A 14,538-nucleotide genomic window follows, 5' to 3' on the forward strand; every position below is an offset into this window, starting at 1 on the left:
TACTATTAATACATTTTTGTGTGTACAAATTGAATTTTGGTAAATTCAGTTATTATCACTTATTAAACAATTACATAACCCCTACAGATCCACCAGGGTCACCTCAAAACCCACGAGTCACAGATACCACAAAATCTTCTGTGTCTCTGGCCTGGAGTCCTCCAGATGAGGAGGGTGGTGCTAAGGTTACAGGCTATCTAATTGAGATGCAAAGGGTTGGATCAGTAACCTGGTTGAAGTGCAACGCTACACCTTCACTGATCTGTGAATATACTTTGACACAAATGCCACAAGGAGAAGAATTTAAATTCCGTGTTATGGCTTGCAATGCTGGTGGACCAGGTGAACCAGCTGACGTACCAGGTGTTGTGACTATAACAGAGATGCTTGGTAAGATCTTATGACCCTGCCATAATCTCCCTGTAGTTATATGTGTGAAATTCTATATGTCTGGAATAATTTAATGATTTGAAATGTGCTGTTTCAGATCCTCCAAGTTATGATCTTGAGGCAAAATACAAAGATGTCCTTGTAGTCAGATCTGGAGGAGTAATCAAACTTTCAGTACCCATCAAAGGCAAACCTGCTCCTACCTGCAAATGGACGAAGGATGGATCAGAGGTGACCAACCATGCAATGATTGCTTCCAATGAAGATGTATCAGAGCTTGTAATCAAACAAGCTGAAAGGTCTGATTCTGGAGTTTACTATCTCCATCTGGAAAACAAGTGTGGCAAAATGATGCTTCCTATAAAGGTCAAGGTTATTGGCCGCCCATCTGTACCTGAAGGCCCTCTTAGATTTGATGATATACAAGCACATTCTGTAAGAGTGAGCTGGAAACCACCAACAGAAGATGGTGGTTCTGAAATTGTTGGCTACATTGTGGAGAGACGTGAAGTAACAAAAGCAGCTTGGTACACTGTTGACTCACGAGTGGTTGACACATCCCTTGTGGTTAAGGGACTACAAGAAAATGTTGAATACCACTTCAAGGTGACAGCAGAGAACCAGTTTGGAATAAGCAACTCCCTGAAATCAGAGACAACTGTTGTACCAAAGACTCCCATTTGTAAGTGCTTGTCAGTGGTCTCATTTCCAGGCATTGCATGTTTGTTATTAAACATAAAAACATTTTCTTAAATTTTTTGTTATTAATATTTAGGTGTCCCAGAGGCTTCAGGCACTCCACCAGAAATTATGGATGTTACTAAGAATTCTGCTGCTTTGGCTTGGACTAAACCCAAAGATGATGGTGGATCTCGCATTACTGGTTACTTTATTGAGTACAAAGAAGTGTCGTCTGAAAAGTGGATTCGTCATGAGACAAAGATTACCTCAACAATGTATACTCTTAGTCAGCTCTCAACTGATGCTGAGTATCAGTTCCGTGTTATTGCTGTGAATGACATTGGAGAGAGTGAACCAGGACCTGCATCAGATTCAGTAATATGCAAAGATCCCTTTGGTATGACCTCATTCTTAATTTTCTCTGTTCATTAATTGATTTAAAATTGATGTCTTGATTTAATAAAAAGAAAAAAAATAACACTCTATTGCGTTCTTGATTTATTTAGATAAACCAAGCCAGCCAGGAGAAATTGACACTATGACTGTTACCAAAGACTACATTACAATTAACTGGGAGGCTCCAGCATGTGATGGTGGAAAACCAGTTCTTGGCTACTGGATTGAATACCGAAAGTCTGGAGAGAGTGCTTGGAAGAAATGCAATAAGGAGCGCACAAAGGACAAACAATACACACAGGGTGGTCTACAAGAGGCAACTGAATATGAATTCAGAGTATTTGCTGAAAATGAAACCGGAATTAGCAGACCACGCAGAACAGCAACTGGCATCAAAACTAAACTGGGTGGTATGTACTGTATGGTTTGAAATAACATAAGTATTATTGTATGTATTGTATGTATTTGTCAGTACAATAATATTAACAAATATTTATCCCAGTGCATTTTAGAGGAGAAATTTATTTGACTAAAATGAACCTCACTATAGCTGTCTCTGCTGTTTTGTTTTTTTTTAGTTGGAACTAAACCAGCTCTCCGGAAAGAGATGGATGAAGTCACTGCTAAACTAGGACAAACTGCAACTCTCAAATGTCAGATTATTGGAAGACCTGTTCCAGAAATTAAATGGTACAAGGGTGGAAAGGAAATCAAAGAAGGTCGCGAATATGCAGCGACCTCTGATGGCCGCAGTCATACACTGACCATTTCAACCGATCAGCAGGAAGATGAGGGTCTGTACACATGCATGGCTGTGAATGAAGCCGGGGAGTGTGAGACCAGTGGAACTCTGGTCCTTGAAGCAGCACCACAGTTCCCAGTGCCACTGAAAGACAAATTATTTGCAACATGTGGTAGCACAGTGCGCATACATGTTGTTTACATTGGTCGACCTCAGCCTAAGATCATGTGGCTTTATGGCGCCAAGGCTTTGGAGCCCTCTGAGAATGTAATAATTGAAAATACAGAGCATTACACTCATTTGATTCTCAAAAATGTACAGCGCAGAGTAAACGGAGGAAAATACAGAATCAGGATCAACAACCATTTCGGGGCTGCAGATACTGTAACTCATGTTGAAATCTTAGGTATATGATTAATAATGCTTAATAATTTGTTTAAAAAATCTGGTAGGTATTAGTGGAAATAAGACCAATTAACATATTCTTTGTGCTTTCAGATAAACCTGCAATGCCAGAAGGCCCTCTTGTTCTTGATGCACTATTGAAGAATTCTGTGATCATTAGCTGGAAAGCACCCAAAGATGATGGAGGATCTATGATCACAAATTATATTGTGGAAAAGCGTGAAGACAAGGAAGGAGCAGAGTGGGAACTTGTATCTTCATCTATCACAGGCACTTCATGCAGAATTCCTAACCTTGTTGAAAATGAGGGATACTTCTTCCGTGTTTCAGCACAAAATCGTTATGGCAATAGTGAATCACTGGAGACTCCTTCTGCTATCCTCATCAAGAGTCAGCTAGGTAAGTAATGAAGAAACATGATTAAAGAAGTAACTACAATTTTGATGTTATTTTTTCAGTGTTGTAATTCAAATTAAAATGTATGTTTTACAGAGAGGCCAGGAGCTCCATTAAAACCAGTTGTTTCTGCACTTACCAAAAACTCCTGTGTTGTGTCTTGGAAGCCACCTCTCAGTGATGGTGGTTCTAAAATTAAGAACTACTGTCTTGAAAAACGAGATAAGAAGAAGGGTGAATGGGTTGCAGTTACAACAGATGAAATCCACCAGACTGTTTATTCTGTCAAGGGCCTGACAGAAGGTGTGGAGCATGAATTCCGGGTGAAATGTGAAAACCTTGGTGGAGAAAGTGAGTACAGTGAAGTATCTGACCCTGCCATTCCAAAGACTGATGTTGAAGTGCGTGCTCCTGCCTTCAAAGAAGACCTCAGAAACATGAGTGTAAAATTCAAGAGCAATGCAACATTTGTCTGCAAGATAACAGGACAGCCCAAGCCTGTAATAAAATGGTTCAAGCGTGGTAAGGAAATTCAAGCTGATGGCACCAAAATCAAGATCCAAGAATTCAAGGGAGGCTACCATCAGCTTGTTATTGCTGATTGTGATACAGAAGACTCAACTGTATATCAGATCAGAGCAACAAACCAGGGTGGATCCATTTCTGCTACTGTTTCTCTAGATGTTGAAAGTAAGCTTCCTTACTTTATCTGGCTAAACATATAATTCTGTCTGTAGAAATATTTCAAAGTGATGCATTACAATTTTTCTTGTTTCAGTCCCTGCTAAGATTCATCTACCTAAGAATCTGCAAGGAAAGGAGGCTATCCCTGCCCTTCGTGGTGAAGTGGTGAACATCAAAATTCCATTCAGTGGAAAACCAGATCCAGTTATCACTTGGCAGAAGGGACAAGACCTTCTTGATAATGATGGACACTATCAAGTCATTGTCACACGATCCTTCACATCTCTTGTATTCTTGAATGGAATAGAAAGGAATGATGCTGGTTTCTATATTGTGTGTGCCAAAAACAGATTTGGAATTGACCAGCAAACAGTTGAGCTTGATGTTGCAGATGTGCCTGATCCACCACGTGGCATCAAAGCCAGTGATGTTTCGAGAGATTCTGTAACACTTCACTGGGTAGCACCTGCCAATGATGGTGGAAGTAAAGTCACAAACTATATCATAGAAAAGTGTGCCACAACAGCAGAAAGATGGGTTCGTGTTGGCCAGTCTCGTGACACCCACTATACTGTTGTCAATCTGTTTGGAAAAACAAGTTACCAATTCCGTGTCATAGCTGAAAATAAATTTGGTCAGAGTGCACCGTCTGAGCCAAGTGGATCTGTTGTAACGAAGGAAGACAAATCAAGAGTTCTTAACTATGATGAAGAAGTTGATGACACCAGGCCAGTTTCCAAAAGCAAAGCTCCTCATTTAGAGGCTAAGAATGTTCACAACAAGTACATGATTGCTGAAGAGCTTGGCCGCGGACAGTTTGGTATTATTCACCGGTGCATTGAAAGCAGTTCTGAGAAAACTTACATGGCTAAATTTGTCAAAGTTAGAGGTGCAGATCAGGCACTAGTGAAGAAAGAAATTGCAACACTGAATGTGGCACGCCACAAGAACTTCCTGTTACTGCATGAGTCATTTGACTGCCCTGAAGAACTAGTCATGGTTTATGAGTTCATCTCTGGTGTGGACATATTTGAGCGCCTTGGTACAGCCAATTTTGAGCTCAATGAGCGTGAAATTGTTAACTATATCAGACAAGTATGTGAAGCTCTTGAATTCCTTCACAGCAAGAGTTATGGCCACTTTGATATCAGGCCTGAAAATATAGTGTACACTACAAGAAAGGGAACTAATGTCAAGATCATTGAGCTTGGACAATCTAGACACCTTACACCTGGCGACCAAATTAAGATTCAGTACACGACAGCTGAGTTTGCGGCACCAGAAATACATCAAAATGAGATGGTTAGCACCGTGACAGATATGTGGTCTGTTGGTGTCCTTGTGTATGTTCTTCTCAGTGGACTTAATCCATTCGCTGCTGAAACTAATCAGCAAATGATTGAGAGCATTTGCAATGCTGAGTACAGTTTTGATGATGAAGCCTTCAAGCATGTAAGTGTTGAGGCATTTGACTTTGCGGACCGCCTACTAACCAAAGAGCGCAAACATCGTATGACCGCTGCTGAGGCTTTGAATCATCCTTGGCTGACAATGAACTCAGAGCAGCTAAGCACTAGGTCCATCAAGATTACACGCCATAAGAGATATTACCAAGCCATGGTTAAGAAAGAATGGAACACTGTTGTGTCATCTGCTCGTGTTGCCAGTGGTGGTGCTATCAGAAGTCAGCGAGGAGTAACAGTCTCTAAAGTGAAGATTGCACCATTTGAACATGGACCGGTTGCAGGACTAATTAAACACAGTGTTGCTGACGAAGGTGATGATATCAAGCTCATTTGCAACATTGATAACTACGATAGCACCACCGAAGTAACATGGTACTGTGGAGTAAGACAACTAGAAGAAGGCGCTAAATATGAAATTACTTATGAAGACGGGCTTGCTACCATAACTATCAAAGGAATCACCAGAACTGATGACGGAACATACAGATGTAAAGTTGTCAATGAGTATGGTGAGGACAGTGCCTATGCTGAGCTCTTTGTCAAAGGGGTAAGATCCTATCGTGAGTTCTTCACTACACGTGTTGTAAAGAAAGTAAAACGCAGAGTTGACACAGCAAGACTTCTGCAAAGACCTCCTGAATTTACTTTGCCATTGTGTAACCGCACTGCTTACATTGGAGAGGATGTCCGCTTTGGTGTCACAATCACAGTGCATCCTGAACCTCGTGTAATGTGGTTGAAAACTGGTCAAAAGATTATGCCAGGAGATGATGACAAGAAATACACTTTTGTTAGTGATAAGGGCCTGTATCAGTTAGTGATTCACAATCTTGACCCAGATGATGACGCAGAATACACTGTTGTGGCACGGAACAGATTTGGTGATGACAGTTGCAAGGCTCGTCTCACAGTGATCCCTCGTCCTGCTCCTGCTGATAACACCTTGAGACCTATGTTCAAACGTGTTCTTGCTAACTTGGAATGCAGAGAAGGCCAGAGTGTACGTTTTGAAATGAGAGTGTCAGGACATCCTTCATTGAAATGGGAGAAAGATGGCATGCCTTTGGCATTTGGTCCACAAATTGAAGTTGTGCATGAAGGCTTAGATTACTATGTCTTACATGTAAGAGATACTCTTCCAGAGGATTCTGGCACATATAGAGTCATTGCAACTAACTCAGCTGGGTCTGCAAGTTGCCAATCCACACTCAAGGTTGAACGTGTGATACACATCAAGAAGGAGGAGAGTGAGGAACAAAAGAAGAAGAAACACGATCTTGATCAGCAAGAGATGGACAAGAAAGTAAGACTAACTCAGATACTAGCAGGTGCAGATGTTACCCCACTTACTCCAGTCGCACAGCAAGCACTAAGAGAAGCTGCAACTATGTTCAAACCAGCAATCACTACCAAGAAAGTCAAGAGCGAAGCTGAGGAAGCCAGAGAAAAAGAAGAGAAAAAGAAGAGAGCAGAAGAAAAGAGGTTGAGAATGCCATATGTTATTCCTCCACCTCGTGTTGTTGCTCCTACTGCTCTTGAGGAGGACATGGAAATCAAACACTTTGTGCCTTTCTCTGATATGAAGTGGTACAAGAAACTCCGTGATCAGTATGAGTTCCCGGAGCCAATGGAAAAGTTCCCCCAGAAAAGACTTAAGCGCATCCGGCTGTCAAGGTGGGATCAGTTCTATGAAGTACCCCTGCCGAGAATTAAAGACCAATACAAGCCAAAATGGCATATTCCTGTTTCACAGGATGACCTTGAGACTGTAAGGCCAGCAAGACACCGCACACCTTCTCCAGAGATGGAGGCTTACTACAGAATCAGGAGACGCTCTCTTGGTGATCTTTCTGATGAGGAACTGCTTCTGCCTGTTAAAGAATACTTGTCAATGAAGAGAACAGAGGAAGAAAGACTTAAACTCGAGGATGAACTTGAGTTAGGCTATTCTGCTTCTCCACCAAGACTTAGCCCTGTACACTTTGAACTCTCTGCACTGCGTCACCCATCACCTAAGAGAGCTGCATATGATGAGGAGGAAGTGGAGGAAGTTCCAACATATGACTCCTACCGTATTCCATCTAAATATGAGGCTGGTCCAAGCTATATTGACTTACGTCAGCGTCACGATAGGGCAACATACAGACCTCCAAGACAAAAGCAAAGGTTATATGAGGAAAAAGAGGATCAGGAACTGCTTAGGTCAGCAATGACAACCACAAAGTTAACTTCCTACAAGAGCCAACTGCAGCACATTGAGTTTGAGGAGAAAACAAAAGTCAAAAGAAAGGAGAAAACAAGAGTTTCTGTGTCAGCGGTAACTGAGGCAGCAGTCATAACTGATATACCTACAGCATCATTCTCTCCTGGCTATGCTACAGTAACTCGTCCTAAGAAGACTTCTGCTGCTCTGGCAGAAAAAGAAGTGGTTAAAATGACATTACCTGAAAAAACACGCCCACGTTCCCCCAGCCTTGAATCTGCTGAGAAAGCAGCCACTACACCAGACTTATCAACAAAAATTGATTATATGTCAAGGTATGAGTCAAGAAAGAAAGCCTTGAAAACTGAGAGGAAGCTTGAAATTGTGACCCAGCAGCCTTTTACCCTTGACCATGCTCCCAGAGTGACTGTAAGAATGCGCTCTCACCGTGTGCCAATTGGTCAAAACACTAAGTTCACACTGAATGTCCAATCTAAGCCAGAAGCACAGATTAAATGGTACCACAATGGAGTGCAGATTGAAGAAAGCAGAAAATACCGTATGTTTAACATGAGTGGTGTTTTGTCTCTTCAAATCACTGATTGTCAGGAAGAGGACAGTAGCACCTACCGTGTCGTCTGCACAAATGCAAAGGGAGAGGCCTCTGACTATGCCACTCTCGATGTTGCTGGTGATGGATTTTCTGCATATGCCTCACAACGTAAAGATGAGGAGCCACCAACTCCCTTTGTCCCTGAGATGACAAAAACAGATGTTTATCATGTTTCATCTACAAAAGCAGCATCTGTATCAGAAACACAAGTGGAATTATCCAAAACTAAAACAGACAAGATAGAAGAGACCATTGAGACTGTTGTTCAGGAGGAGCAAGTAACATCTGAAATCAAACTTGAAACCATGGCAGTGACAGCAGTTGAGGAAGTTGTGGTTGAGAAAATTTCTGAGACTAAACTTGAAGCTACAGAAGTGACAACAGTAGTGGAAAAAGTGGTTGAGGAAAAGAAGCCAACTCTCCCAGCTACAATTCTGACTAAACCACAGTCACTCACAGTATCTGAGGGAGAATCTGTTAAATTCACCTGTGATGTTGATGGTGAACCTGCACCCACTATAACATGGATGCGAGAGACTCAAGTAATTGTGTCCTCTCATCGTTACCATATTACCTCAACTGAATATAAATCTACCTTTGAGATTACCCAAGTAGAAATGTCAGATGGAGGTAATTACACTGTAGTGGCAGAGAACTCTGAAGGTAAACAGGAGGTACAGTTCAGTCTAACTGTTCGTAAACCAACACCTATACAGAAAGTTGTTGCTTCTCCTCCAAGAGTGAAATCTCCAGAGTCTCCCCGTATAAAGTCACCATTTGGAATTAGGTCTCCACAGAGAATTAAATCACCTGAACCAATTAAATCTCCACCAAGAGTTAAGTCCCCACCCATGGTAAAATCACCTACTCCAAAAGAAAAAACATCCAAGCCAACCTTCTCAGCAGAACTGAAAGACATCTCAGCCTCTGCAGATACTATTATAAAGCTTACAGTGAAAGTGTCCAGTGAGCCTAAGCCATCAATCTCTTGGATGAAGGATGGAAAAGTAAGAGAGAGACTTTTATGAAAAAAGTTATATAGTAGAATGGATGGATTTACTAACTAATTTTGACATTTTCTCACAGAACCTCTCTCAAGGTGGAAAATATGAAATCTTTGAAGAACATGGTTCAGCACATCTTGAAATCTATGAAGCTGATGTCTCTGATAGTGGAGTGTACACATGTACAGCCAAAAACAGTGCTGGATCTGTTACTACAAACTGCACTGTTACCGTTCAAGGTATTGTAATGCGCAATTTAGTGCTCAAAATACATTATGATTTTAGTAAGTATAATTTTGTGTAATTTTGCATGTACAATTGTACTTTAATCAAATTGAACTACTCTTTCCTGTACAGCACGAACAACAACAGTTGCCATTGAAAGAAAAGCAGAGTTGACAGAGCAAATAGTGAAAAAGGAGATTGCCTATGAGGAAGTGCAGTCCTTTACAGAAATTAAAGCATCAAAAACCCAAATGACAATGAGTCAAGGTCAGACTGTTACACTACGAGCAAACATCCCTGAAGCCTCTGATGTGAAATGGATCCTGAATGGAGCCAAGCTATTAAATTCAGAGAACTACAGATATGGTGTGTCAGGAAATGATCACACCCTGACAATTAAAAGCATCAGCCACCATGACCAGGGAATTCTCACATGTGAGGCCAAAACTGAACATGGTGTAGTCAAGTGCCAGTTTGACATGACCGTCAGTGCAATGCACTCAAATGCACCAAGTTTCCTTGTGCAACCACGCTCCCAGAATGTAAACGAGGGACAAAATGTCACATTTACATGTGAAATCACTGGTGAAACTTCTCCTGAAATTGAGTGGCTCAAGGATAATACAGTAGTGAGTATTTTGGGGGAAGAAAGTACAGTTTATTTGTATTTTTCCTCATAGCAGTCTGTTAACTTTATTTAAATTTATTTTTATCTTTGCAGATATCTATTACATCGAACATGAAATTGAGCCAGTCTAAGAATGTGTACACACTTGATATTCACAATGCCACCATTGAAGACAGCGGAAAATATACAGTAAAAGCTAAGAACAAATTTGGACAGTGCTCTGCAACAGCATCACTGAATGTCCTCAGTAAGTGTTTGATCCATTCCTAAGAATAAATGAACACTCTGTAGTAACCTAGTATGAGCATCCTGTCCATTAGATAAAGTGCATGATCAAACCAAGCATGTATGTCCATGAAGAATACATATCTAATTATCACTGCTCACCAATCAAGCTAACAAAATCTAACAATTCCTTCTACAAATGGAGCTATGTTCTTAAAGGGTTAGTTCACCCAAAAATGAAAATTAGCCGATAAATTACTCACCCTCAAGTCATCCTAGGTGTATGTGACTTTCTTCTTTCAGACGAATCCAGTCGGAGTTATATTAAAAATTGTCTTTGATCTTTCAAGCTGTTTCATGGCACTCAGCGACTGTTGCATGCATCAGTCCAAAAGAAGTTAAATACAAAGAGCCCATCCATAAAAAAAAGTGTCAGCTCCAGGGGGTGAACAAAGGCCTTCAGTAGTGAATCGATGCGTTTTTGTAAGAAAAATATCCATATTCAAAACGTAATAATCACTTTAATGTAGCTTGCGCTCACTGTTGTACACGGAAGCAGTTCCGGGCAGATGACTATTTAACTTCTTTTGGACTGATGCATGCAACACCCGCTGAGTGCCTTAATCAATTAAACAATTTTTAATATATACACCTAGGATGACTTGAGGGTGAGTAATTTATCGGCTAATTTTCATTTTTGGGTGAACTAACCCTTTAAGATCCCTTTGACTTTGTTGGATTGCATTTTGACCTACTGAATTTAACTACCACAGTACATAATAAAAAGGCACCAAATAATATAAATGCATTTGCAGTTGGCATAGTGATAACGTTAACGGTATGAATTTTCAAGGATATTAATATCCAATCCATTTTTACCATCCATTAACCATGCATCACATAGTTTGATTCATTTGAAAAAATGTTTGAGAATAAAGTCAGAATAATCAAAAGATTATATTTTTTGATTAGCATTACCAACTGAATTTCCTTAAAGGTACAATCTGTAAGTGGTGCAACTGGAGCATTTTTTATTTTAGTAATACCAATGCTATCAAAACTGTTCCAATATACTTTACATTAAATATGCCCAAATGTTTCAAACAGGAAACAGAGACCAGTTGCACCATTTGAATTGCATGTTGTACCTTTTTATGAAATAAATTGCATCAGTGACATGGTATTTGCTGTACTCTCACAGCTCTGGTTGAGGAACCTGCCAAAATGATAATTGTGGAGAGAGCCTCTGATGCTACGAGCATGCAGGGGAGTTATGCTGCCAAGCATGTGGTTTCAAAAATGCAAGAAACATCCTTCAGCAGTTCCAGCATGGCTGAGGTTAAATTTGAGAGCATGTCAGCATCTAGCATGACCTCCATGACTTCTGAAAGAATGATAGCTATGAGCTCCAGCAGTATGATGGCAATGTCCAGTCACTCGCATGCTGAGGGGTCATCCATCAAAGCCATTTCTCATGGCCGCAAAGGTGAGATGGAAAGTCTGTGCATCTTTGCCAAAAAACATTTACAGTTCAGCAAATCAGCAGAGCTATATCACCATGATAACAGATTAATTTGTTTGTCCTCTAACCAGGTATACCACCAAAGATTGAGGCTGCCCCTCAAGATATCAGTATTGAGTCAGGGAAGGACTTGACTGTAGCCTGTGCTTTCACTGGAGACCCAGCCCCTTCCATAGAATGGTCACATTCAGGGAAGACACTGTCCAGCAAGGAGGAGAGTGGACGATTGCAGATTGAGACTTCTCAAGATATCACCGCTCTTGTTATAAGTGGAGTGAAAGAGACTGATGCTGGTGCATACACCATAAAACTTTTTAATGAGTTTGGATTTGATACCACTACTGTCAATGTCAGGATTCGATCGATGTAAAAAAAATAAATAAATAAATAAAAAAAAAAGATAAAATAGTTATACAATCCTCACCCCATTTCCCTCATTCAAATCCTTTTTATTTATAGAATGAGAAAAAAATACTCCGTTCTTGATAAAGACCTGGATTTCTGTTCTTGTAAATATGACCTATTTTTATACCAAACTTGACATTAATTTATGCCAAACTAGACTAAAGTCTAAAGTTGCTATAAAATGTGCCATATTGGATAATTATGATCAGAAGTTCAGCACCATTTTGTGACATGTACATAATGTATATAGCCGAATTTACCGGTTATGAAAAATGTATGAATTGTTATTTATGACAATATTAAGAAATGAAACAAGTGGAACTAAATGTTTAACAGGAGAAAGTTTCACATGGAACGAATACCCTGTAAAACCTGAAACAAAGCAAAACTCTGTGCCTCAACAATAAGTTGAAGTCTTAAGATTGCCTCAACAGGTAGAGAGGCTCCCTGTTGAAGTTAACTAAAATCAGAGAGACGAAGTTATGCACTGTACATTTGTGCATGCAGTAATGCAGTACACAAGAATTTATGACTTGAACATAAGACCTTGAGTGCTGTTTGCGTTACCCTCATGTAAGCAGGGCAACTAGGCCTTGTGTTCAGACTGACGAAGTCATACCGCCATTTTAATGACAAGCTCAATGTGCGAGCGGCCTGCACAATGAGTTAATGATAATGTTTGTGCACAGTTTCTGGCAACGGACTGTTTGAATTTTGATTTTATGAAAGTAACACCACCTGGCCATTAATTGTAAAATCAATTCAAGTGCTTCTTTGCAGAAGCTGTGCCAACTCTTGGAGGATTGCTAGGTTATATTTTGTGTGTTTGTGTGTGTGTTAGCGTTAGAATCTCACTTTGTCAGCAGCCAGGGTATCCATCAAGTAATGTACCACAGAGACTTCATGTGCTGTGCAAAGAAAAGAAAAATACATGGATGTAATACCTGCACATTGATTTATTAGAACTAATGTATGTAGTTTTACCCATATATTCAGCCTCCTTGAGTTTTATGAATTACTGATTTAATAAAGCATGTTTTCAGCACCATAAAATGTTTGTCTGTGTGTGAATGCTACTTAATTTCATATTTGATGTATGAATTATGTTTACTCAGTCTTTGAATAATAGCTTCATGTCTTCATAGTTGGTTTAAACAACAAATTTCTTTCAGTTTTATCGGATTTCAGCCAATGTTGTTTAACAGGATAACCTGCTTGAATCAGTCATTTGAAACAGGAGAGCAGCAACATTGCCACGTTTCTTGCACTATTTAAAAACGCATTTTAAAGGGTAAAAAAAACATAAAATAATCTGATGTCTAGTAACAATTAAATGGACATTATCTATTGACATCGCCTATTTAAAACAGCAAAATTATTTTATGATTATTCCTACAGTAATTCTATAAGTGATATAATTATTTCTTGCTGTTAGGCGACTGATTATATTATATAGCCTACATACCATTCGTACAATATAGCCTACGTCCATCTGAATCTATTCTAAATCTATAACACCCGCTTAATCTATATAAACCCACCAGTGTAAGGTTTATTTCTGATCATCATTTTTTTTTTTTCAAATGTTTCTTCCTCAAAAGTAGGGTAGAGTGGGGGAAAATTACCCCCCTTGGGGTAAATTTCCCCCACTCTACCCAACGAAAGAGAACTACCTTGACGGAACCAGACTCTTTTTGTAGTAACGCTTTTCGGGTTTTGCACTTTGAAGACGATCCCTTGTCTCTCAGCCGTCTGCGCATAGAGATCAATGTATTTTGTCCAGTGCGGAGGAAAGCTCGTTTTGAGGAAAATTGGGTTGTAGCTCGTTGTCTACGTAACTACGATCGAAAAGAGGTGTTATTTGTGTAGTAATAACTTTAAGCTCACGAGTTATTGATCCGGGGAATTCGAATCTGTGAATATGTCGCCAACTTTACTCTTACTGTACTCCTCTAACGTTAAGAAACGGATTAATGTTCTTTTAAAGGCCAGTTCACACCACACAGACAGACACGAACAAAGTTGGGCGTTGGATTTAGAATTTTATGAAAAATAACTGTCATGTTCACATGTTTGTTGGCCTTAAAATGTATAGTTTGCTTAGATTCAAGACATAAACTCACGCGGATTTTTAATAACACCCCAAAAGTGAAGTGCGAAATTTGAGTACTGGGCGGCGCTGCCGCGTCAGCTCAGCTGTCCGGCCCCCGTCGCCACGCCATCAGATGTGCAAGATGTCCCCGCGGTTTACATTTTACTCTTGTTTGATTTTGTCTCTGCAAACCCTCAATCCCTTCATCGTATTGATTCGGGCAAATGAATCAAATCAAGATGTTAAAATTGAGGTCACGTTTCTGCCAGAAAACTGCAGCCAGAAAGCCAAGAGAGGAGACATGTTGAATGCTCATTATGATGGTTATCTAGTTAACGATGGATCTCAGTTCTACTGCAGGTAAACGCATTTTTTACAAATAAAGTTGTTGTATTAATGCAATGCAGGTTATATTTACCTGAGAGAGAGAGAGAGAGAGAGAGAATGGGGGGGGGGGGGGG

At 40.1% G+C, this 14,538-nt stretch overlaps 2 protein-coding genes across 2 annotated transcripts in view; both read left to right on the forward strand.

The window, feature by feature from the left end:
* Positions 1–12,907, forward strand: part of ttn.1 (titin, tandem duplicate 1) — a 143,868-nt gene extending 130,961 nt beyond the window's left edge. Inside the window, 13 exon segments of the mRNA XM_016445598.1 lie at positions 88–390; positions 488–1,072; positions 1,166–1,468; positions 1,578–1,877; positions 2,046–2,615; positions 2,708–3,013; positions 3,107–3,700; positions 3,789–8,983; positions 9,063–9,219; positions 9,338–9,834; positions 9,927–10,080; positions 11,260–11,544; positions 11,652–12,907. Coding sequence (XP_016301084.1) covers positions 88–390; positions 488–1,072; positions 1,166–1,468; positions 1,578–1,877; positions 2,046–2,615; positions 2,708–3,013; positions 3,107–3,700; positions 3,789–8,983; positions 9,063–9,219; positions 9,338–9,834; positions 9,927–10,080; positions 11,260–11,544; positions 11,652–11,950 — 9,548 coding nt within the window. The 3' untranslated portion in view covers positions 11,951–12,907.
* Positions 12,908–14,163: 1,256 nt separating this feature from the next.
* fkbp7 (FKBP prolyl isomerase 7) overlaps positions 14,164–14,538 on the forward strand; it is a 3,618-nt gene continuing 3,243 nt past the window's right edge. The window contains exon 1 of the mRNA XM_016445604.1: positions 14,164–14,437. Coding sequence (XP_016301090.1) covers positions 14,211–14,437 — 227 coding nt within the window. The 5' untranslated portion in view covers positions 14,164–14,210. The remainder of the gene's footprint in view (positions 14,438–14,538) is intronic.

Source organism: Sinocyclocheilus anshuiensis, unplaced genomic scaffold (assembly GCF_001515605.1).
Source record: "Sinocyclocheilus anshuiensis isolate Anshui unplaced genomic scaffold, SAMN03320099.WGS_v1.1 scaffold179, whole genome shotgun sequence".
NCBI lineage: Eukaryota > Metazoa > Chordata > Actinopteri > Cypriniformes > Cyprinidae > Sinocyclocheilus > Sinocyclocheilus anshuiensis.